The sequence below is a fragment of the Phalacrocorax aristotelis genome, unplaced genomic scaffold, assembly GCF_949628215.1.
Source record: "Phalacrocorax aristotelis unplaced genomic scaffold, bGulAri2.1 scaffold_34, whole genome shotgun sequence".
Classification (NCBI taxonomy): domain Eukaryota; kingdom Metazoa; phylum Chordata; class Aves; order Suliformes; family Phalacrocoracidae; genus Phalacrocorax; species Phalacrocorax aristotelis.
This window is the reverse complement of record NW_027441361.1, coordinates 315,403-340,348: the sequence shown is the minus strand read 5'-3', so window position 1 is coordinate 340,348 and position 24,946 is coordinate 315,403. Positions and strand designations below refer to the sequence as shown.

Sequence of the window (24,946 nt, the reverse complement as noted above, 5' to 3'; positions counted from 1 at the left end):
TCAGCTGGGTTTCTGCTCATTTCCTACCCATAACTCTCTAACTTTGGCCAACACACGACTGCTGAACGGTGCCCTTGGATGCACATTTCCTGCATTAGCTGGCTTTGTTACTGTCGAGAATGGCTTTGGTCTTGCAGCTGTAAAGCACGAGGGAAAAACGATCAGCCTTGTGCAATCAATGCAATGGTTAGTTGTGCGTTATATTCCCCCCCTAAAAATTACCTTCTCTTGGTCCGGACGAAGGCAGATGGTAAGGCTTGGCTCTCTCTACAGCCAGCTGCCTCTGACCTCTAGGAAGGGTCTTGCCGTGCTGGGCTGAGAGAGAATTTCTGGCAACTGCTCTCTGTCTCCAGCGAGGAGCACGATCATTCTGGTGAACAAAAAGCGTAAAGCAAGAAGTTTCACCCTGTATCTTTAGCCAAGTGGAAGGAAGACTAGAATAATAGCAGAACCTACAACTTTAAGGTAAAACCATGCCGGCATCCTGCAGAACCTCATTCTGACACACTTGTCAGCACCCACAAGTTTCACGTGGCTGACAAAACAGCAGCCTTTCCCTTGTTTTTCCTGAAACGCCACTGCCCCAGGTGACTGAATCTCCAGGGCAGCGGCGGGTTACGTTGGACAAGAGGAAGTAAGGATTAAAATGAGGAAGAGAAAGCTACCTACACACCCCTTCCCCCTGGATGGAAGCTTTCAAATGCAGGACCTCAACCTTCCAGAACCACCCCATAAGTTTGCTTCCCCGGAGAACTATGGTTCCGGAAAGCAGCACATGGATCACAGAACCACAACAGAAGTTCACATAACACAGAATTTGATATGGCTACTTTGAGATACAGAAGTTAGGTAAGAATTTTCTGTCCAAAAAGTGGTAAAATGAAAGCTGTGGAATTGCAGACCTCACGCTATAACTTGAGGAAATAATAAAAACATCAACCCATGATGCAAATGTTGCCTGTGGGTTGGCACCCAGAGCTGCGTGTGAGATACAGGAGATGACATACAACACACTCTTCATTCCACAGTAACCCAAACAACTTCCAATCATCCGAACCCTACATAACGTACGTCGCTGAATATCTGAATGGTAAGAGTGGCTGACAGGAGATACTTATTTAATCCTTAGACACAAACAAACTGTTCGAAGTGGAGTCAACAACAGCCTGGAACACAGAATTTCCAACTGCACGGGGTAGCTCTGGAGTAGTGACACATTCTGTTCAACTTTTAGGTTCAGCTGTAACGTAAGGTGCAGAGGCTTATTGCAAGTATTTCAAAGAAGGGTGTGATAAAGAAAGCAGGATTCTTACTGAGCGCTGTTAAACCGGTCAGTAACCCCTGAGAGAAACTGGCACACTTGGCAGGACTTTTACGCTTACCATGAGATGAACCTTCATCGCCTGGTTCAGCCGTGCTGCTGCCATACAGTTGGCACGCTGCAGTTGCCGGGCTAAAAGAATTTCATGAATCCGTAAAAATTTCTCCAAACACTTCTATGAGAAATAACACATTTTAAAACATATATCATGATCCTGCCTCTTCTCTTGGCAAAGAAGGGATTCAGATTTTCCTCTTGCCCACACTTACTTGTTCAGAGTCTGTGAAAGGCAGCCTCAGGAAGTCTCTCACTAGTCCCATCTCCCGACAGATGTCATACATGTCTTTTAATAGCTCTTCCTCCTTTAACTGAGCGGCGTCTTCCTGCAGCAGAGCCCAAGCCTCCGCCATGCACCTGTAGTTAATTTTTTGAGATGTAAAGGTGTATTAATAGTATAACTAAAAAGATGCCCCACAGTTATTGTGCTCAAAGTTTAAAGGAAATTTAGGGGATTGTGATTTCTAGTGTTTGTTCTCCACCTTTCACAGTATTTCAATGCCAAAATGGTGGCAGATATTTCTTTACCTATTGGACAACAGCACAGTGAGGAAAAGTCGCTCTTCACAACTGCTTGCGAATGGTGGCTTCATCACCTGCATGTATCTGAGGGCTCGCCCATGCTCTCCTTGGCACATGAGGGACCGAAGAATTCTCACGTGTTGCCACGACACAGGTTTGGTTGTAGCTGGGTGAAAGAGCAGGGCCAGGGAATTCTGCAGAAGGTGGAGATCAGGTTTACTAAGATCACAGAATCCCAGGTTGGAAGGGACCTCAGCAATCATCTAGCCCAACCTTTCTGGGAAGAGCCCAGTCTAGACAAGATGGCCCAGCACCCTGTCCAGACAACTCTTGACGGTGTCCAACGTGGCCAAGTCAACCACGTCCCTGGGGAGATTATTCCAACGGTGACTGTCCTCAGTGTGAAAAATTTCCCTCTGGTGGCCAGTCGGAATCTCCCCAAGAGCAACCTGTGTCCATCCCCCTTGTCCTCTCTATGGGACTCCGTGTAAAAAGGGAGTCTCCACCTTCTTTGTAGCTACCCCCTAAGTCCTGGTACACGGGGATGAGATCCCCTCTGAGCCTCCTTTTCTCAAGGCTGAACAAACCCAGCTCTCCCAGCCCATCCTCGTATGGCAGCTTCCCAGTCCTCTGATCATCCTGGTGGCCCCTCTCTGGGCCCCTTCCAGCCTGGCCACAGCCTGTTTGTATAGAGGGGATCAGACTGGACACACAAGCACACAACAAAACTGTTCAAAAGTTTCTTCAGTAAGGGTGAATGTCCCTGATACCGGACAGGTAAATATACATTCTTTACTATTTGCAGGAAAAAAAAATCAGTTAGCCATACAGAAAAAAACCAGAGTCTTTTAAAAGGAGTGATTCACACTCGGCTAGGGTAACCAAATCCCCATAGGCAAACATCACTTCTTATAAATACAAGTTATTCTCCCAGACAGGTTGTATTAAAATTGTGACAGGCAAAGAGCAACCCTCAGCATCAGAAGGAACATGAATTAGATTGAAGAGTCACTTTTGCGGTCTTCTGTCTCAAATCTTGCTGCCAGGATGGTCATTTGACTATTTAAAGTACCCAAACCACTGCTTTTGAGAAAGCGCTCGACTGCTCTGCTGAGAACAACCTGAACAGACGGCTTTGGCAATTCACATCTCAAGCATTATTAACGCTGACTTCTTCATTGTCTTAATCCATTTCCTCTCAACGCAATTAAAACCAAACTGCAGATCATCACGTATTGCTGAAGGTGCTGCTGAAGCAGGATTACAAAAGAAGCTTCCCATGTTTTATCACCTGTTATTAGCTAAGCACCAGGGTTTTAAAGTCATTTGCTAGATCATAGCCTTGCACTACAACGTATGCCTAACTAAACTGTCACATGCTTACTTCATAGTCCTTGTGGTCTAGAAGCCAAAATCCTTGGATAAGCTTAACAAGGCCCGAAGGGATGGCAAAGGCAGCTGCGAAGGAGTCGACGGAAGTTTCTGCTTTGTTCGGAAAGGAATGTATGATGTCCAGCAGCAAGTAAATTGTCTGATATCAAGTATCTAATTAAGGCTAATAAATTTGCAAGACCAACAATTTATCACATGAAATAATATTATTCCTATGATTAATATAATAGGAATAAATAATAAAAGGAAATAAGAATAACATAGTGGTAGGACGCAGAAAATACTCTTGTATTAGTCTTGCCGTTTTATGCTGTTGCAACCTGAAGATAGTCAGGCCCTAACAACAAAATTGCATTCTGAATAAATAACCAGAAAGACAGACTCTTTGATTTCTCTAAGGCATTCAGAAAGGTTGCCTTTCGATATTTAAACAGTTCTGTTGGAAACTCAGGCTCCCTCTTTAGTCACTGGAGCCACCAGCTGGACATTCAAAACACGAGAACGGCCAATACTTGATTATTAAAGCAAACAAATTCTACAGTTGGTTTCTTCCCTCCTTTCCAGCGTATATAAAACAAGTGAAATTCGGGTGTCCTTACAGCACAGCTTAGCTCTGAATGATTAAAACTGGATTTAAACCAGTATGTGGATCACTCATCGGCAGTGTCACTTTCTCTTTCTGACAGCTGGTTTGGGGGGTCTATTCTCATCAGAGAGCTCTGGGGTGCAACAGCTTTAAAGCCCCTGCTCTCTAGGCTCCCCTCTCGGCTCAGGCAACAAACAACCAAAGCAACACAGTGTATTTCGGCAGCTTAAAAATTCAGTTTCTGCCTAATGGCTTTTCCCTTCTCTCTCTCTATTATTCTGTGTGCCTGCACTTGTAACAGCACAAAAGCAAGCCCTCTTAGCTGTGCTGGAAAATGGATGATTTCAGCAACATCAGGTCCTGGTAAACCGCTGTCAGAAATCCTTTTGCTCTGAAGCAGCACATTCTAGTGCAGCGCTTGAGGAAGCAGCTGTTTGCTACAGCTATGGGTGCTTCAAAAATGAAAAACAGTTTACATTTTGAGAAAATCTAGGGGAGCTTTCTACCTTTAACATTGCTTAGTAGACCTGTTTTCTCACATCAGAAAAGACTTTGCAACAAACCATTTTAAAAATTCCTAAAAAATCCACAGTACAAAGAAATCAAACAATGCTTCTGTCTGCGACTTAATTCTTAACTACACGTGTTCATCCGCAGTGTGTTTGAAGCACAAATTAGAAAATGCATCGAACACGTAGGTGACAGACATTTCAGACCCCTGATGCGCGTATACTGGAGGTGTAACAGAAATAACTCCAAGGGATACGATTGCATGTTTGTGGCTTTCTTCAACACCTTCTAGCAAATAGAGCTCCAGCAGTGCCTGGAATGAAAAGGTAGAAGCTTTTTAAAACTCCTCTCTTTGAGAAATCATTGACTTTGGGGGAAGGCTGGGCTGGGGCTGGGGTTTGTTGTGGCTGTTGTTGTTGCCTTCAGCGAACACAACACTCACCCGTAAACTAGGAGGTGGGTATTTCCCCGTTCCTCCTTCATCTCTCTGCCACAACTTCTCAACTCGGTCTCCTAACTGGGAAACCATGCCATCGACCATCAGGCAGTCAGAGTCCCATTTTCTTCTGGAACAAAACCTAGCGAGGATTTGCACAGAGGAAAACACTAATTCCAGCTTCTCGGTGTCACAGATTTCCTCCAGCCAAAACAAACCCAGCTAAAGCTCCCACGACTCCAAGAAAGGAACAAACAGACAAAGGCATGATCGTGACTTGAAATAGACTGGAAAGAAATTTCGGAGTCAGGTGAAAGGTGCTCATTAGATCCTAGTGAATTATTAAAGGAGCTCCAAATAGGAATCCAAAAAGCTCCCTTATTAAGGGGAAAGTTGCAGCGACCTTTTAGTTTTCAGGTTTTCTTTTGTGCCGCATTACTTGTAATACAAGGGCAGTGTGAGCAAAGCTAACCCAAACCCCACGCCTCCAGTGGGAGCGTTCCCACACACAGCGGTGAGACCACAGCACGGAAATGTCAGGCTTTGGTCTCAGCACCTCGCTTTTGTTACTGAAAAACAGTCACGGTCAGAAAGCTGAGCCCACAGCTGAATTCTGGTATCACCTGAAGCAGCACGTTTGTGCCTCTGCACATGCCATCACAGTGACGGAGGGCTGGCCTGTTAAACACGGCAGTGCTCAGAAGCCCATCGCAGGCTCCTGCGGGCTGCGACGCCAGCCTTTCATTTCCCGAGGAGGACGAGCAGAAGCAGCACGCTGGAGGTGGTGCTTCTAAGGAACCCGTGAGCCTGTACGAGAGTTACCTGAGAAGGACGCGCAGGAAGAGGAGCTTGAAAGCCAACGCCTGACATAGAGCAGCTTCCACCTGGACTCCTCCTGCTGCACCTTGTTCACAGTGCCACAGCCACGGCTACTTGAGGACTTTCTTTAGGTTACAGAACAGTTGCCAAAGAAAAATCTGTTCTCACCTAACCCAAGGCACATCACCATTATGCTCATGAGCCAGCCCAGGAAAGGCAGTTCCCGTGAGGAAGGCACTTTTATCCAGTAGCCAGGAGCGCGCTGGCTGTGCCAGCTGCATGTGACTCTGCCCATCTCCTTCAATGACACCGCGGTGCTTGGGAGTAGGAGATTTGGGCCAATCCCCTTATCGCCATCTATCACTGGTCATTGAGAGAGATTATTTTTGCTTTGTTTTTTGGTTTTTTTTTTCTAAAACATGCTTTCTTCTGTGTCCAGAACAATTGCTCTGCAAAGGCCGTGCCTTGCTGACCTGGCCGTGACTGATCCTGTCCTCACCACACGACCTTTTCCAGTGGTAACAAATGACACAGAATTGCCAGTGAATTACGTGCACGTCAAAACAATGATGATACCAACAAAGGGCACTAAGCAGAGGTATATATCAACATTTCAACACAGGAAAGGAACCTCTCTGTTCAGCAGGACACACGCATCACTCCAGTCAAGAGTGTTGCCAGCAAACGCATGAAGCATAGCAAATACAGCTGCTGATGGAAAAGCCACTTGCTGCCGCTTCTGAATTTGCAGCGGAACTGCTCTAGAGCTTTCCTGCACGTCCTACCTTGATAAACGCTCCAGTTTCTGTCGATGACCAGCGTAGTAGCTCCGAATCAGAGGATAATTGTAGAAAGGTCTAGAGAAACGCATCTCATCACCTACAGGCAATAAATAAGAAGTAAGTTAAAGAAGTCATATCACATTTTCAACCTACAGTTTTTGACTAAAAAGACAGAAGAACACACAAGCTAAGCATCAAAAGCACAGGCAAGCCTCCGACTTTGAAAGAAGCCCATCCTCCTTCTGCCTTTGCTAAAAGAGACCTACGACACAGGAGTCAATTCCTCCTTGTCCTAAGTGCCATTTCAAGCTTACAGGTGATGTAGCATCCAGAACATGTAGTGTCAGCTGAAGTTCACTCTAAAAAAAACCCCCCAATTCTCAAAGGGAATGGGTTTTTAAACATGTCATGTGAACATGCGTAAGACAGTTAAGGCTGACAATAGGGTTTATAACCCATCCAAATGATGAACTATTTCCAAGGTGTATTTTTTCCTCAAACAATCCGTAAAAAGTTCAAAACACGCACGTCAGGCTTTTACTGTAAAATCAAGCATTCCCGTGTTGGTGCTTTAGGAGTTACTTGTTTACAATCCCAAGGATTTCAAGCTGTGGCCACGAGCAACTCCTTCACTCAGAGGCTTAGTGCTGTTTCTGAGAAACACCCTGGAAAGAAACTGCTTCCACCATTCTACACGACGGAGTTGAAAAAACAGTGAAATCTCAATTTCAGCAGCAGAACTTCAGCATCTGCTGTCACTGAACCAGCACGACTTGGTGTTGATGAAGCCTTGACAAAACCACGGGGAAGCACGTGTTCATAGGAAGCACCGACTGCTACAGATGCGTGACAGTTTAGGCTTACCTGAGCCCTCTGGCAGGAGACGGGACCCACAGAACCAGAGGACCACTCGTGCATACAAAGCTGCGAGGCTGGTCACCGCCAGCTTGTTTGTCAGGTCTGCAAAACATGAAAAGAAGCTTAAGAGGACTGTTGGTGTGCAATTTCTTTTGTTTTTTATAAAACTCTCCTCATTGCACTAAAGAGAAAGTAGAAAAATAACACGGTAGGAATCTTTGCCTGTGCATTTTTCACTCCGTATCACTTCCTTAACTGAAGAAAAAGCCCACAATCACAAGCAACCCCTACAAAGAAGAAGATTCACTAAAGGTTTAATAAAAAAAAGTGAAGTCGGAACTACTAAATCCACTCATGGATAAGGCACCTGTTCTTCACGTAGCAGAGAGGTTTACTCTAGCAAAGGGATTTTCTCTTTTCTCCTCAATATGCCAGGAACAAGTTCTAATAGAAACAGCTACAGAAACTCATGCAACTCACTTCACATGTTACTCATTTAGGCTTCCTCTCTGATTTTAGTAATTTCCAATCCAATATTTGCATGCAATTACGCACTGCTAGCTGACAATCAAAGGGAGTATTTGTCACAGTGCCACATCCCGTTGCTGTAATTTCAAGCCGGGTGCCTGCACAGCTCCTTGCTGAACGCAGCCTCCCCACCCACTCGCACGAGCTCCCCAACAAACTCGTGCCCTGAACTCAACGCGCGTTAAGTGGCAGCCCCAACCCCTCCCATTTAAGCCCCTTCTCCCCGCTACATTTGACTTTCTGCCAATCAGCAAAACCAACAACAGCTCCTCTTTCCACAATTACAGCCCCAGCATCGTTCCAAATCTTCATAAGACACACCAGAGAGTTAGAAATACTGTGACAAACCTTTTCCAGCGAGCTCTTGTGCCTCTGTTAGAAAACAGTTTAAGACTGTGCTAAGGTTGCTCAAAAGCAACTGGCGGTGCTGCAGAGCCTGTAACCTCTGCGGGTCAGTGGAGCTGCAGGAGCCGTCAAACAGCGCAACACCTTTTCAAGAACAAGTATGAAATCGTTAGCCTACAGAGCCATTTCAGAGTTTCAAAGTGCACTTCCAGATCTGCGGGCAAGACCATCTACCAGCAGATCACTGAATAAGCTCAACTGGAAAGACTGATTCTAGGTTTGCAGCATGGCTGCACTAGTACTCACAGATTTGCTCAAATGCGCCTTTTGTATAGATCACTCGGCTCCACGTCCAGTCAAGGGCCAACTCTAAATTAGCAGCAGAACTTGGCTGCTCTTTAAAAAGAGAGAACAAAAAAGAAATGAATCAAGAATTCCAAACGAAGAAACCATGCAACATAAAAACCACATAACAAGTCTTACCTTTAGATGTCCAAAGCTTAATGCAGCCAGTCAGAAGCCCTACAGAACCTGTCTGGGCAGCAGCTGACAAGACCGCCTCTAACTGCTCCTCCTAAAAGTAACAGGCAAAATCAAAGGAGAATCCTACCTGCTTTCAACATCCAAACCACCAACAGTAAGTGCTTGTTTCTAACTCTACACTCACTCAGGCATCACAGGCTGGGCTGCTTGTTGCTTTGAGGAGCACATGGAATTTTCCCCATGACATGACAACTTCCCAAAGGCTAATTCTAATCTTTATTTGCATGCCTCTGCATTATCCTCTCAATTTACTGCGTTCCAATTAACTATTCCCAGCAACGTGCCCTGCTTATACCCATGGCACATGGGGTGCAGAGAAGTTTGCCATCAGGAATGCGCGAAGGGGACAGAACAAACAGAACTCTGCAACATTTGCATGGAAGCAGTGAAGCCAAGATCAAGCAGCTTTCCAGGCTATGAAGACATGAAGGAGTTACGACACCCCAAACATTAAGTTGTCATTTCCCAAAACGACAGAAAAGAAGTGAAACATTGATGTTCTAATAGGTTTCAGTTTTAGGCGCTTCAAACACTGTGTTCTAATGCCATGGCAATCCTTCAGAAGGGCAAAGCACAGGCAGGCACAGACGTGCACTGTTAAGGAGTAGCTGAGTGCAGCTGGTGTTCTGATACTTCTTCCAGGTGAAATGATCATCGAAACATAGAATCATAGAATCCTTAAGGTTGGAAAAGCCCTCTAGGATCATTGAGTGCAACTGTCAACCCAACACTACCATGTCTCCTAAATCGTGCCCTCAAGTGCCACGTCTACATGTCTTTTCAATACCTCCAGGGATGGTGAGTCCCCCACCTCTCTGGGCAGCCTCTTCCAACGCCTGACCACCCTTGCAGTGAAGGCATTTTCCCTAATATCCAACCTAAACCTCCCCTGATGCAGCTTAAAGCTGTTTCCTCTCGTTCTATCGCTAGTGACCTGGGAGAAGAGACCAAGCCCCACCTCACAACAGCCTCCTGTCAGGCAGTTGCAGGGAGCGATAAGGTCTCCCCTCAGCCTCCTCTCCTCCAGGCCAAACAACCCCAGGTCCCTCAACCTCTCCTCATGAGACCTGTTCTCCAGACCCTTCCCCAGCTTTGGTGCCCTTCTTTGGACACGCGCCGGCAACGCTATGTCCTTCTTGTCCCGAGGGGCCCAAGACTGAGCCCTCATCAAATTTTCCTTTTTAGGGCTTTTGCTTTTTGTTTGCTTGTTTCTTTGGCTTTTTAAGCACATTCAGAAGTATCTTTCCCTTCTAAATAAAATCATCACATTCAAAGCCATTTCTACACATTCGAATACACACATCAGATTTCCATCTTTTTCTGAAAACCAGTCTCAGACAAGGAAACACACCGAGTACAACTTACAGTGGCAAACAAAACCCCAAACCAAGCTTCTTGCCCCTAATTCTGAGATTTGTCTTACTCACATTCACAAGCAATTCCTGCTCAAATGCCTAACAAGCCTCTGAATGATCTAGTCTCAATTCAGCAAAGGGTATGACAAATTTCTGCATTTCCCAATTATTTCCAACGTGGAGCTGACATCAGATCACCCAATCTGAATGGAAGAGCCTACATCAGGCTTGCAAAAGAGACAGCCTATGGGCCAGGCCAACCTGCCAAGACGTTCATGTTAGCTACCACACTGTGCACAAGTGCTCTTTGCCCCAGCGCACCCCCACAGATCTGGTGAGGAATCCAGTAGAGAGGAAGATGAGGGCAGGGAAAGCCTGCTCTCCCCTTCCTACTAAGTGCTCCTCTGCCTGATGACTCGCTCGCTCAGCATTTCGCTTGGAGCCTGCCTGGGTGAAGATGGGTTCTTCATCACAAAGGCTGCATCTCTCAGGGAAATCCTTCAGAGGAGAGAGAAAGGTTGGTGCCCTGCAAATAGGAAACCTCTGAAGGAGGGGGGTGAAGTCACTGCGGTGGGATAAAGCAGAGAGAAGGTGGTGGGTGTCACGAGCTAAAGGTGACTGAGGTGTTGCAGCAACAAGAGGGCAGTCCCAGAGGAGTCAATTGGGCACCTGTAGCACAAGGCAAAGGCTACAGAGGTGAAGATCTGCTTTGAGAGGCTGCAGCAAAGCCGACCAATGAAGGGAAAATACAGGGAAGTCATCGGGTAGAGCTGCCAACAGCAATTGTTTGCTGCAGCTCACTGCCTTGGAAGCAAATGATCAGGTATAGTCCCGCAAGCGGATGTTCGCAGACACTCGCATCCGAGTGAGACACCCCCATCGTCAGGTCCTGCACGGAACCTAATGCTTTGAGAGACTGACGGGGGGGGAAGGTTGTTCTGAGGGAACGATGCTTCCTTTTCTCCGTTCTGTCCTCTTTTCCAAGGTAATCAGGGATCAAAACCCGAACTCAGGACCACGCAGGCAGTTGCACTCATTGATGAGAGAGAAGGAACAGCTTTCCCCGACTTTCTCTTCCTGCTCCTAGAGCAGCACTCTCTTCCTTTCTAAACATTCAGGCCCTGATCGTGCTTCAACAGGAGACAACGGTGCGTTTACACTCCCAAGAGGGGACCTCAAACATTACATTTGATAAAACTGGTAGGGTACAATTGCAGTTACGCGTGTGGATGGGCAGGAGGAGCATTAAATGGTCCCTGACACCGAAAGCAGCGCCATGGAAAGCTTAGGAAAGGTCCATCTCTTGACATTCTCAATAAAGACACAGTAAAAGCTCACCTCCTTCCGGAAGCCGCTGCACGTCATATGAACAACTCCAGAGCTCAGCAGGCACGTGCCATCTGCAGAGACAATGAACGTTGGACAACATTCCAAACTCTCACCGTGATGGTAGCACCAGTTTACATTTTTGTCACAGCAACCTCTGGAAAGGTACAACTGAATACCCGTTCTTCTCATCACATCACTTACAGCCTTTTTTAGAAAAACGATGACTGAGTGTAGAGATTTTCCCTCCGGGGCTATCGAGGTGCTGCGCTTTGAGCTTCAGCCCAGAGTCATTTCATTTGATCACCAGCACCACCTCACGGGCTGCGTTACAGAAGCACCCAACCCCCAGACCCAGCCGCCTGTCAGGCAGGTGTCACAACAGCACACACTTGGTCAGTACAACGTCATCACAGTTGGGTGGGTGGGGGGTTGGGGTGTTTCGGTTTGGTTGGGTTTTTGCGTGACAAACAGTGAACAGGAGAACCAATAAATGGCATTTGAGCTCGTTTAAGCTTATCACTATTCAAAGCCGTGTAATACCTACCAAAATTATAGGTGCTTGGATGAAAACACAGCTCAGGTTGTGGATAAGAAGGAGGAACTCTCCAGCTTAGGCTGCGCTCCTGCACCACAACATCCAGAAGGAGGTTTGGAGCAGTCGTGCTTGTTACAGCGTCCAGTGACCACAGTGCAAAATAGGGGCAGTCCTGAAGGGATTCTTCTGGCCTGAAAGAAAACAAGCGCAGAAGCTAAACGCCGACTTTCCAATGAATTATGGGGAGGGATACTGAAACCAGCTTCATAAAAACCTACCTTAGCGAGCCTGGCTTTTGAGCCTGATACCAGCAGTCAAAGTCAAATACACCCAAATAAGTAGATGGTTTTCCCTGGCCGCGTGTATTCACTTGCCAGCTGAAGACTGAGACACTGGTGCCAGGAGATATGACTGGAAAAGGCAAGACATTGTTTCTTAGTGGGAGAAAATACAATCTATCTGACATTTTCAAAACATCACTTTCTATTTTGGATTCATTCTGTTACGTCACTCATGAAACGCAACACTTGACTAAGAAGAATTTTAACAATGTACACCATAGCATCACCTCTGTGATAGGTTTCAGTCATGCTGCCCCCTTTGCGAGTTCAACCTGTATCCGTCCTAAGACAAATCCAATTCACAATTGTCAGGTAATCAAGTTTCCCATACAGTAAGAGTGCATCAAGATGGTTAGAAAAAAACAAAAACCAAAAACCAACCCACCACCCTAGGAAAACATACTTTGCTGCTTTTAGAAAGCATACAAATTCTTGTCATATACACTTGATCACTCAGCTGGCATGATTAATTTCCAGATTCGACTCGATTACGAGTGTTACGAATAGCTCCTTTCCAGCACAGTCAGAATGAAAGAACACAATTATCACACAAAACAAACACCAAAATCCAACCCCAACAAACAGGAGATTGGAACAAAGAGTTTAACATCAAACATTGACCATGTTACACTCGGGTTCTCTCAAGAAGTGGCATGGTCTGTCGCCTCTGGGGAGAAAGCATTCTCCAGATGTGAGCAAAGTGGGGGGTGCATCCTTTACCCTGACAGAGCAGGGAACCAGGAGACAGGTCATTTGGCAAAATGGGTCTCTGTTCTCTGCTGAGTTCATCAGGGCTGCTCAGGGAGCCTCCCACGCTTTACTGTGTGTCATCGTGAGCTTCTGTGCCCTTTCAGTTGTGTGAGCCGCTGAAACTGCCTTTGAAGATGTCAATTAGTTTCATAAATCAGAAGCCAGCTGCATTTCTAACCTCAACCCACATCCAACAGAAGCTCATGTGGGCCTACAACTTGAATAGTTTCTGGATAAAAGCTAATGAGGAGCCATCAGAAAAATGACAAGCATTTTTCCATGCCTCAGACTTCATGAAAAGGGGACCGAAAGGGCCTTTTTTGTTGGTTTTGGTTTGGGTTTTTTGGTGGGTGTGTGTGTTGGTTGTTTTTGACAAGGTTTTAGAAGGCCCTCTCCTCAGAATCGTGACACAAGTGGAGAAAATCCAAAGGGGTTTTCATTAGATTTTGACACGCTGTTGTTAGAGGATGGCACCCCAAAAGAGGTGGAAGCTGCCTCTTCAGGACTAAGTCAAAGCTAATAAACACAAATAGCCTAGAAAGTCATGCCAGTGTCGTCTTTGTAACAAGCAGACATAAGTTAAGGCCAGTAAGAAGAGAGGGAAGGGCATTCACACACCCAAACAAAAGGCTGTGAAAGTTATCACTGCAGCCGGCTCAGAGATGTGCTCAGAGCATCACTGGATGTGCAAACCCAGAGATGCACATCTCATTATTGCAAGGTAATGAAAGACACCAGAGGAGTTTTAACTGTCGGTCCGGACGAGGGAAGCCAGAAGCTATTGCTTTAAGAGCTTGTAGGTGTAGGAACCTATTAGACACAGAGAGGGCAAAGTGCACAGGCAGATCATGGACTCGTAGAATCATTTAGGTAGGAAAAGGCCCTTAAGATCATCGAGCCCAACTGTAAACCTCATACTGCCAAGTCCACCACTAAACCCTGTCCCAAAGCGCCACGTCTGCACGTCTTTTAACTCCCTCCAGGGATGGTGACGCCACCACTTCCCTGGGCAGCCTGTTCCACTGCTTCGCAACCCTTTCTGTGAAGAAATTTTTCCTAAGATCCCAACTAAACCTTGTGCTCTAGACCCTTCACCAGCTTCGCTGCCCTTCTTTGGACACACTCAGCACCTCAGTGTCTTTCTCATAGTGAGGGGCCCAAAACTGAACACAGGATTCGAGGTGCAGCCTCACCACTGCCGAGTAGAGGGGGACGATCACTGCCCTACTCCTGCTGGCCACACTATCTCTCATACAAGCCAGGATGCTGGTGGCCTTCCTGGCCACGCGGGCACACTGCCGGCTCATTCAGGTGGTTGGGGAAGGCATCAAACAGATCTGGCCCCAACACCGAGCCCTGGGGAACAGCACTCCTGACCGGCCGCCAGCTGGATGCAGGTGCAGGCATAGGTTGGAAGAGGGGAAAAAAGAAAGTTGAGGGAACATTCCTAAGCAATGGAGGGGATGATCTTACTGTTCAAAGACGAGAGCAGGAGCAATAAAATGACTGACAAGCGTTATACAGGTGACCCCACCATACATCGCTACAGCATGTCAGCAAGCATTGAAGGGAAAAATAGGGTTTATTTTAACAAGTCCCACAGAATTTCAGCACCCAGTTTTTCCTTTGAAATAAGCCCAAGAAGTTAGTCTATACAGATATTGAAGACTTTCAGGCTGTGGGTACGGAACAGCATTCATTGCTTGGATGCCAAAACCATTTCGTTTAGAATCACCAAACACGGGCATCAGGAACAAACCTTCATCAACGCTGTCTTCTCTGTCAATGCAGTTGGGAAAGATTTCTACAGCCCGACAGCTGAGTAGTTTGGTCTTGCTGCCCTGCCCTCTCAAGGGAAAGGCTCCGCCCGCCAGATCCAACCTGTACTTTTCAACACAGGATGCCAAACGCTGCGGAAAAAATCACAGGCGAGAGAAAGGTCATTCTGAGAGAAAAGCAGACATTACACCTCAGTAGGAAAGAATGTCTATGTCTACTAGAACCTGCATATTGTACTGTATCTCTCCCAGGCACTTAATCTGACGGCAAAGAGAAACTACAGCTGACAAGCAAGAGAACTAAGTGTCAAACCGTAACGGGTAAGTTTGGCTGTAAAAGCTTTGCACATTTTCAAAACTGAGCATTTCCCTCACATTATTGGTTCTAAATGTGTTTTGCAGAATTCCCTGCACCATCCCGGTTTCTTCACAAACCTACGTACTTAGCTAGAAAGGGAGATCTGAAATAATGCCATACATAGGCATGCAAAGCGCTTTGTTCCATGACTTGATCACAGAACTGATGAAGTTAGAGGAGTCACGGCCTTCCAGCAGCCAAAGCTCTCTTGCGAGGCATTATCTATAGGCACACACCGCTAGAGTGAATGCCCATCCCTCGGGAGTAGCCATGAGAACTTCTTACTGAGTCACACTCTTCTCTCAAACCACGTCAGCTCCTGCCAGCTCCTCCTCTCACCTCCTCAGGGACTGATGGGTGAAATATGCCTCCCTTCCTTCACCAAGTGCAGCCAACAGCAAAACAACACAGCGGACATGGCATGCACGTGGGCAAGGCGTTTAGGATCACAAATCCCTACAGAGTCAGCAAACTACTTTGAGACCTACAGAAACTCCAGCAGGATTGTGTGGAACCTCTGAGACCACCATTCGCTAAGCAAGCATTGACTGAAATACTGTCTTTCCAAATACAGCACTTGGTCAAATGATCTACCCTACAACACATGGGCGTGTGGATTGTGGACAAAGAGCAGCTCTACAATTAAAAACCAACCAAACAAAACCAAAAGCTAAGCAGCTAAAAATCTCCAAAAACCTACCAGAAAATAAAAAAATTGATTGTACCTCATTCTACCCAAGTTTCCTAAAGTTTCAGAGCTCTAGAAGGAACTGGCATGAGCTGGCACGAGACAATCCATTCTCGTATGACCTGATATGTTACATTTAACTCACCTACTCTGAGAACAGGCAAGCTTTCTCTTAACCATTCTAGGAAATACTGCTAATAAATATCAAGGCTGTAGAGCACAGATCCTCTCCTACTGCACCTCAACAGGAAAGACATGCTCTGAATTAAGATTACTTTCCCATCAAAAAGATTTTGCAAGGGTTTCAGGCATAACACTGAATAAAATTATACATTCTGAAAACGCGTCTTCTATCTGTTAGATAACAGAGAGGTAAGGCTACTTCATCTCTATTTTAAACACAACCTCTTTGGAGCCACTTCTAAAAATTTACATATACTTTTTTGACCAAATCAGACTACTCTTTACTGTATTTGCGTATTTTGCTGGCTTCAAGAGCAGAGTTCATAGGTAACGCAGCCAAAAAGTAGAAAGAGTTCTCTTTAGAGCTACTAAGTTTCAGGACCAGCACCGAAGAGACCCTGCAGGTGAGCGTCATGTGAAGTCCTGCTGACAGAGCTCAAAGGGAAAGCAAGAATTTAAACCTGAAGACTGGAACAGAATAAAGCTGTACGCCCGTGTTTTAAGGAAGGGAGACAGACAGAACCTTATTCAATTCTGCAGTTTGGTTAAACAGAGCTACTCAAAGCCCTGTCTTCTCTTCCTACATGCCATTCACTTGGTGTTTAAATGAAGAATCATTTTATTTGTAAAAGCTGCTGCCTCTTCAGGAACTGAACTTATACGGGCTCTTTGCAGACGGCTCTGGCTGGAACACACGACACGGCGGTATGAAATTGTACGACTTCTTTTCAAAAAGTATGGACAAAGGCCGTGCCCAGGAAGACTCAGCAAAAGATTCTTTCTTTTTAAGTCATCTCTGAATTGTCATGGTCAATATTCCCCCTGCCAACTTCACTGATACTCCCTTAGGGAAAAGGACTCTTTCCAGCCTTTCACGGACGTGCACGTCTTACCTCGTACATGACTTGTCCTGAAGCCAAGCGCCTCCTGTCTGCGAACGCTAACTGCAACAGATGTAAACTCACGGCATCGCCTTCACTGGAAAAGGTATAAATGATGACATTTGGTTACAAAGCTGCTTTATAGTCCTCGTTACCCTTTCCTTAGATCTAGGCTGAGGTTTCCTTAATAGCATTGTCTGGCTCAAAAGAAAAACAGCCCTTCCCAAAACCTGAGAATTGGTCACATTTAGCCACCAAACCACAAAGGAGGAAATTTGGACACTAACAGCTTCTGGGGCAAAGGCTACCCATACAATCTGGAAGCTTCAAGGTGTTCTATGGAATAAAAATGGTTGGGAACAGTTCTTTGCATTGAAGAGCTCGCAATCAAAACTGCTTTACAGTCAAACTGAAAAAGATTGCCACTCCATGAGCAGCCGAGCTGAGTAAATAGCTTGCTGATGCGGAAGGGGGCAGATCTTTCTCCCCTTCCCTTCCCACCAGAGCTCCAGTCCCTCCCCTGCACACACGGCACCTTCCACACCCTCGTTTCAGTCATTAGCCCAGCAGGAAACCACCGACTTGGCTGCTGAACACCTTCCCTGCCAGCCGAGCTGAGCTGGCTCACCAAGGCTCAGGCTGGCACCAGGGAACCGGCCATGCTGTCACCTCCTCCTTTAGGGGCAGCAGGCTGGTGGATCCGCACCTTTAGTGCTCTGGAGCTGCAGCCTCCACTGCGCTCCATGGTATCTTAACACCACGGTGTGAATATCAAGCAAACCATGAAGCAGTCATCAGGAAACAAAGGAAGCCATTTAAGAATGCCAGCACAGAAATAGAGCCACTGTCGCTTTGCTGCCTTTCAGCAGGGAGGAACTAGTAGGTCCCTCTTCATCCCTGTTACATCCTGTACAAATCGCACCGTCAGCTCCTTCCATACTGGAGAGAATCTCCTGCACGGCTAATTCAACAAAACAAATACACGTGGGTCAACTCTAGGTGAACAAATACTCAAAAAAAAAAGAAAAATCAGTGGCCGATAGTAAGCTTTTATTCACCTTTCTTGCGTCGACTGAACAGCCCACAAGTAGCAACAGTTGCGAGGATCATGCTCAGGCTCTTGAAAAGTAACGGCGCAGACAGGAATCCTTCCTCCTTCAAGCTGACAGTGGTGCCTGCAGGGTTAAAAAAAACAAAGAAAGCAGGTGAGCCTGGTGGCCCTGCCTGTTTGTAGAAGGGGAGAAGCATCTTCTGAGCAAAGAGCCCCTGACGTGCTTCTCCTCAAGGCACAGAAGGTCACACTCCCGTCTCAAACAAGGGAGTCACGGGAGCGACTGCTTTTGATGCAACAGCCACGAGGTGAGGAAATTACTGTCCATCACGGGCAATAACCTGGCTTTATCTCCTCCTCTACCTGCGGAGCAGGAACATGAAAGATTCCTTCAGCTGCCAGGCAAAAGATTCTTCCTACTCTTGTCGCCTGCTTCAATATTGAACTGAAAATGCAGCCTCTCTTCTGCACAAGCTGAAAACAGTGCCAAACACCAGTAGTGTCTTGTTTCTTTACTTGGACTATCTAAAGCGTTTCTCCTCCAGACTTCTGAACCTTCTTTGCACCTTCACAATCTATTCTTGCCACCTCACTATCCCTCCACTCTCTATTCATGCCGCCAATAGTTCCCGGTGAGTCACTGCAGATTTGCTTAAGTGAATCCCGATCTGAATTGGGTCAGATATTCCAGGGGGGATTGCTCTTTGGCAGAGCTGAAATCATCTCCCTAATTTCTCTGTTGCTTATCCCTTGACACGACCCTTATTCCACCTCCAAGTGTTCCAAGCAGACTTTCATTCCCATGCATCGCTGCCTTGGAATGGGTCAGTCCCCTCTTTTGGTCGAGGCTGAAATGTGGGAGAGAATGTCTTTTCAGCCACAGATCAGCTCTTGAGCTTTCATGTCTCACTCCTTTCAACCTGGACGCTTTAAAGAATATTATCACCACAATCCCATCATTAACATACTTCAGCCTTTCAATGGGTGCCCTCATTGCAGGAGCTGGTTCTGAGAAATAATGTCTACAATCTCTTTCATTGAAACACACACAACTCCTGCTGTCACTGAATACTGCTGGTGGAACAAACTGCCTTATGGAAAGCAGCTCTCTCACGCCCTAACTGCTTGACAGAACCCAGAGAAGGGAGCTTTCCACAGTTCCTCAGCCCACAGGCACAATAAGGAGAACAATCCCAGCCCGCTGGGGAGAAGGCGGCCCACTGAATCCAGGTATGGCTCAATGGTTACTTCAGAAGGGGATTCCTAAACACTCCAAGATTACACTCCACATTTCCCTCCCTGAAAAAGGGCTCTTTAAATTAACAGACTTCCTCCTCAAGCAGAGCCTTGAGAGCCCTGCACCTCCAGGCGTGACCAAGTGCAAAGGCCGACTTACTCCCGCTGCAGAGTTTTCATATTCCACAGTGACAGGGAGCCGTCGGAAAAACCCACGGCGAGCTGGTTGCTTCTGCTGATGTAGCACAGGGTCGATATTGCTGTTCCTGAAGAACACTGTAACTGAAGGCAGAGATGTCTCCCTGCTCTGGTCACGGTTGCTCTTCCTTGTGAAACGCCAGCAGCAGCTCTAGTGACAACTGTTAGACCTGCACGCACAAAACCACACAATAAAGGAATGCGTTATGCCATTCAGGTTGCATTTGAAACACTGACGTGACAACATGTATGATCTAATTCTACCGTCCCCGGCAAAATACCCATTGATGCAATACTTTGTCTGCTCTTCCCATTTTGTACGCATTCAGAGCACATAGGAACTCTCTGACTGGACAGGTATCCTCGCTCCTATTTCAAAACCAGGTGAAAGCGAAACCTCCATAGACAAATTCTTCCTGGGCTCTGCACATCAGGAGTTTGGGCCTCATGGTGAAGCTACTTGAAGTGACACCAGCTCCCGAGGCCACTCTTGTAAGAGCAAAAACAGCGTATGCAATCCGAGTATACCAAGTACAGGTTCCGTTTGGTCAAATGCAGGGATTTTGGTAAGGCATATTTACTTTAAAAAACAAGCCTAAACTTTGCCCCACGTCAATGAACAGAAGCAGAAGAACATTCCCAGGAAATAGGGCACGTCCGACACACCTTCCTGTCAGGCAGCTGCACCGACTCGGATGGTCAAATTCCTACCCCTCACTGGCGAGAGTCACCGTGACAGAGGGACCCTGGTGGGAGGGGGTATTTGTAACCTTAGGAGGAGTATGAAGCCACTCCCATTTTTAATCCATTCAGGACTAGACGATGTCAAACCGCCACCTGTAATCAGCAGCCATACACGTCTGCACAGTAGTAGCTTCAAAGTGGGATGCGTGTTGGTGATTTAAAAGACACAAGTTTTCTTACTTTTCCGTTCAAGTTTAGAAACCGCAAGCTCACCCGATGGTTCATTCTCCCTCTGACTGCAAGAGAGATCATCCAAACCAAGGTCCACCACAAGCAGATGACCAACATCTGTCGCCACTGCTGCCACGCCACAAAACCCTTGCAGAGCCTGGTGCAGGTGCCAAGGCCTCACGCTGGCTCCTCCGGGGTTAGTTATGGGCTCTACAGCAGTTACCTACAGGAAAACTACAAGTTAGTATTTAAGCTCTTTGACAAGCTAAATAGAAATCACTCAAAAGTGAAGCCAGAACCAGCCCATCAGAAGCAAGAAAGTAAATACAGGGTTGTAAGACTTAAAAACACAGCATTGATCCCAATTATATCCAGACAAAACAAACAAACAAACCAACCCCCAAAAATGTCCGGTACAAAAATCCGTTACTGCCTTCCGTTTACTGGGTTTCCTGCAGGGATTTCGCTGAGCTCACTCCAACTGCAATGGTGCAGTCTATTATCACAGCTTACCAAGTTCCATTTTCTACTTAGAAACCATTAACTCGAAGACAACACAGAAAATCCGTTAAATGCAAGAAACTTGACCGTATTTAAGGGACTGGAGTAAGAAAGACCAAACTCACTCTCGCTCTCCCACGGCCCCCAGCCCGTCAGCACTGGGATACAGCCCACGCCTTCTTTGCCAAACAGGTATTAGGGCAAATCTCGGCTCTCAGTCAGACGCGGCAGCGGCCAAGTTGCAGGGGAGACACACCGCTGCCACGGCAATGGAGTATTGTTACAGATAGTGGAAGGGAGATACCAGCTTAGGGAAAGTTACACCAGTCCTCATTTAGAATCAAAAGAGCAACCAGGGAAAGCAGAAAAGTTTTCAGTGCCGAAACAGCGGCAAAAAGCCCAGCAGCTGGTTCGCCAAAAGCCAGCTCCCGCTGAGGAGAAGCGCACGCTGCTCTGTAACACGCGGAGCCGCCTGCCAGCAGCTTTAGTACAAGGCCCTGATGAAGACAGACCTTTCAGCACCTGCAGCCCCTCCCGGGACAGCCCTGGCTGCTCCAGCAGAGACACCAGCACGTGAGGGCTCCTGCACTAAGGCTCCACAACAAAAGAACACGGGCTGACCTTCAGCCTCCTTGCATAATGTCACACAGTGACACCAGGGAGCTTTACATCAACACCAACCTGTTACACGACAATGGAACAGAGCAGTGAGCACCACAAGGATTCCTTTTTTTATATATATTGGTTTTTCTCCCCAGAGGTGGGGAAAAATTGACCAAACCTCCAAGCCCCAAAGTTCTCTCCTCTCCCGTATCAAGCACTTGCTGTGACTGCGCTGCCTGGCAATCTGCTACAGAATTTACCTTTCCTTTGGGCCACAAGAATTCTACTCCTACAAGTGCCCGCAGTAATTGACACAACTTTATATTGTTTCACACTTCCTGGAAATCAGATGAAATCTCCAATCTTCTCAGCTACTCAAAGCACCACCAAAAGTGCGTTGATTATTCGAATTCTTGCTGCTCCAAGCCTTGATGACTCTCAGGAGGAAAGCAGAAACACTGCACATATCGTGCTGCAGAATCAGCCAAAGTTCCCGTGTTCCTGTTAACTTTTTTTCTTTTAAGGTCTCGTTTTGTTGTTGTACTACTGGCCCCAAATCCACCTTTTCCACCTTTGCATACAGGTTCCCAGTTTTAACGCTTCAGTTTTCCCTGTAGAAGCTCCTGGAACTGCCTATTTTCCCACGGCACCAGGCACTCGCTTTGCACACTCTCCTACACTGCTGCCAGCTCATTCTGGGAACGAACGCAGAAATCCTGTCTCAGCTCCCTCACTCTGAAAGCTGCCCTTCTGCCTCACACAAACCAGGAAGAGTGGGGAAAATACCATTCCAGAGCTCTGAAACATGCAACCGTTATAAACCAATTTAATACCATTAATATTTTCAATTCAGGTTTGCTTTTACAAGTCTGAATGACTGCACGTCTATGTCAGCACACAGCTTGCCTTTCCATCTCAAACGCTGAGATTTACCAGGACGATCGGCAAACCCACACAGCGGAGCACCAACCCAGCTCAGCTCGTTAGAAATCACCACCACACAAACGCTCGCTGCCAGCAATCACACTGTAGCGCTACAGACAAACAAACCCCGCCTGGATTCTAGCAAGTCAAACCCAATCACGCTCTGGAAAGCTGAGTAATACGGAAGTATTTATCTGTCGCAGATTCTAAGGTGGTAAAGATAGAGTGAACCTTGATGTTCCATTACCTTAAGGTGACTCTTGTCTACATTCAGATAAGGAGCCGAGGGGAAAGGACGTCATTTGAGTTTATGGGTTAGAGAAGGCAGGGAAAATTAGCAACATTACACCAGAGTATCCCACCCGCACAAGCACCATATGCAATAAGCAGAGGTTCAAGGGCTTCAGGCTGAAAGTCAGTCTGTAACCACCTGCCAGGTAACGCAGTGAAGCCTGTTTTTTCCCATCCTAAGTCAACAGAAAAATGTGCTTTGCTCTAAAGTCACCTGCTTGCTAGTCCCAGACTCCTGGGAATGTGCCGAAGTCAGCTACAGCACAGCCATGGAAGTCTGAGATATTTTAAAGACAGTATTTCTGACATAATGAACCATTCAGGACATGTATGTTACCAACACTTGAAAGGCAGGGTGAGGACGAGGTCTTTGTCACTCTGGCTAAAAAAAAAGGTAGTTTTCAAGGCCTTTTTGTCAAAGTGGAGAATTAGGTAACTACGTGCTCTACTGTAAAACCAGAAAACTTGTTTGACTCTCTCAGCAAACTCAAAGGATAACGGTACCGTTAACCCCACGATTTCACATCAAGGTGCTCTCGACTGGACACTCTGCAGTGACAGTATGATGACACAATAGAGAAAATGGACGTCCTAGCAAAGAGACGCTCCAAAGCTGCTCCTGAAACAGCGTTATGCAGCACCTGACAACGTTTCCCCCATTAAAAAGGACCTACCCTTCCTGGCAGAACTACTGCTGTAACCACGCTTGATGTTCCAAGGTCGTACAGGCAGAGAACACTTCCCTCTGCTTCTCTCAAGCCAACCAGCAGCCCCGTTCCCGTCTGCCAGGAAACCTCCTTCACCACGCGGATGGTGGGAGGCTGCTCACGGGCTCCACTGAAACGGTGTGCAGAGAGCCGCTCTCCCGTCACAGCGCTCACGACCTCCAGCTGAGGGCCACACGCCAGCCAGGCCAGCCCATCTCTCCCTGGAAGAAGAGAAAAGGCTGGCTAAAGCAAACTCCCAAGAGAGGGTTGAAAACAACAGGAAAATCACAATCACTGCCCCTTTGCTTCAACAGAAGTACCTCACAGAGCAAGAGAGGCTTACCCAATTCCGGTCGATTATTGAAAATCACCCACTGAATCCTCAACCAATGCATCGTAAAATGAACCACCTTATTATTTTGCATTTGGACTTGTCATTCCTGCACTGAAGAATTCTGGTTGTTTGGGATAAAGATTACAATAGATTGGTCTCTAGTCTTTATACCATATTCAGCTTGGTTTTGCTAGAAATCATCTAAATACATAGGAGAATACAACTCCTAAAGCATATACTTCAAATATGGCAAAATCTCAGCCAATTCTTTTCTAGTTTACTAACTTTGCTCGACACACGCCTACTTTGGGCAGGGATTTGGACTTCAACAAGGAATTACCTTAAAATGGGCACTGCGGGAGCCAATTTCAACTTTTACACACGCTGATCACAGAGAGAAGTTAGCACATTTAGTTTCACTGAACTACTTCCAACACAAAGGGAGTATTAACTCAACTACTGCACTTACAGTCACACAGAGAGATCCTACATGGTCTTCACAGGCGCCCGGACACCCAGGCAGGCCCCCAGCGCTACCTTCAGATCACCGACAAAGTCAGCTACCTCATCTGCTCAGCCGCTCTCAGCAGCTCTCCCGGGACACTCCTCTGCGTCCCATTAAATACTCTGCAAACCTGGCTGCAGCGCCTAACAGGGCTTTCCTCTTCCTTCTGTTTTTAGTCAGGCTAGGAAAGAAAAAGCAGGGGGGGTTGCCTCTCTAACACTGTGGAAGAACTAGTTCTGCATGGGATGTTATGATGGTACAAATAAATACAGCCCAAAACCACACCAGGACTTTTTTGAAAACTGCCTTTCGTTCAATTAGAAGTTGAGGAGGGCTCACTGACTTGCCCGTGTTATTTTAATAGCTCAAGACTGGCGCAGGCTGTTGTCCTTTCAAAGTTTAACTCTACTAATGTTTTAATGTTAACATTTTTCATCATTTTGTCATAGTTCATCCTTTCTGTTCTCTCAAAACCTGATGCACCTGAGCAGCACCAACCTGACACAGCTGATACTGTGACCCCGTGCCTCAGGTCACCTCCAGGCAGTAACAACTTCAGAGCAAGACCCAATTTCAAGGAAAAGGCTCACCTCTGGAAAACCGCCCACGCAGCACAGAACCTCGGGTGAGCTCATCTTCCCCAAGAGCCTGAATGGTCACCTCGGGAAACTGCAGCAGGCTGCTCGTTACCTGAGCCGCGAGGTCTCGCATTCTTCACTGTGAATAGAGAAAAAAATGCAAAAAGAGGCTCCTGACAGCCATCGACATTTTTGAGATTGACAGA

The 24,946-nt window shown here is 46.6% G+C and overlaps 1 protein-coding gene across 1 annotated transcript; it reads right to left on the bottom strand.

Annotated features, from left to right (window-relative positions):
- Positions 1–24,946, bottom strand: LOC142051422 (protein ELYS-like). The gene is made up of 24 exons (XM_075080556.1): positions 24,753–24,946; positions 23,291–23,544; positions 20,340–20,520; positions 19,345–19,552; positions 17,956–18,072; positions 16,910–16,994; positions 14,769–14,919; positions 12,197–12,329; positions 11,928–12,109; positions 11,393–11,454; positions 8,640–8,730; positions 8,463–8,552; positions 8,156–8,300; positions 7,651–7,655; positions 7,290–7,385; positions 6,429–6,522; positions 4,831–4,954; positions 4,645–4,701; positions 3,285–3,431; positions 1,907–2,094; positions 1,591–1,735; positions 1,383–1,496; positions 223–370; positions 1–137 (listed from the first exon to the last, which is right to left on the bottom strand). Exons 1-24 carry the CDS (start codon positions 24,871–24,873, stop codon positions 1–3), a joined length of 3,075 nt encoding a protein of 1,024 aa, XP_074936657.1. The 5' UTR covers positions 24,874–24,946.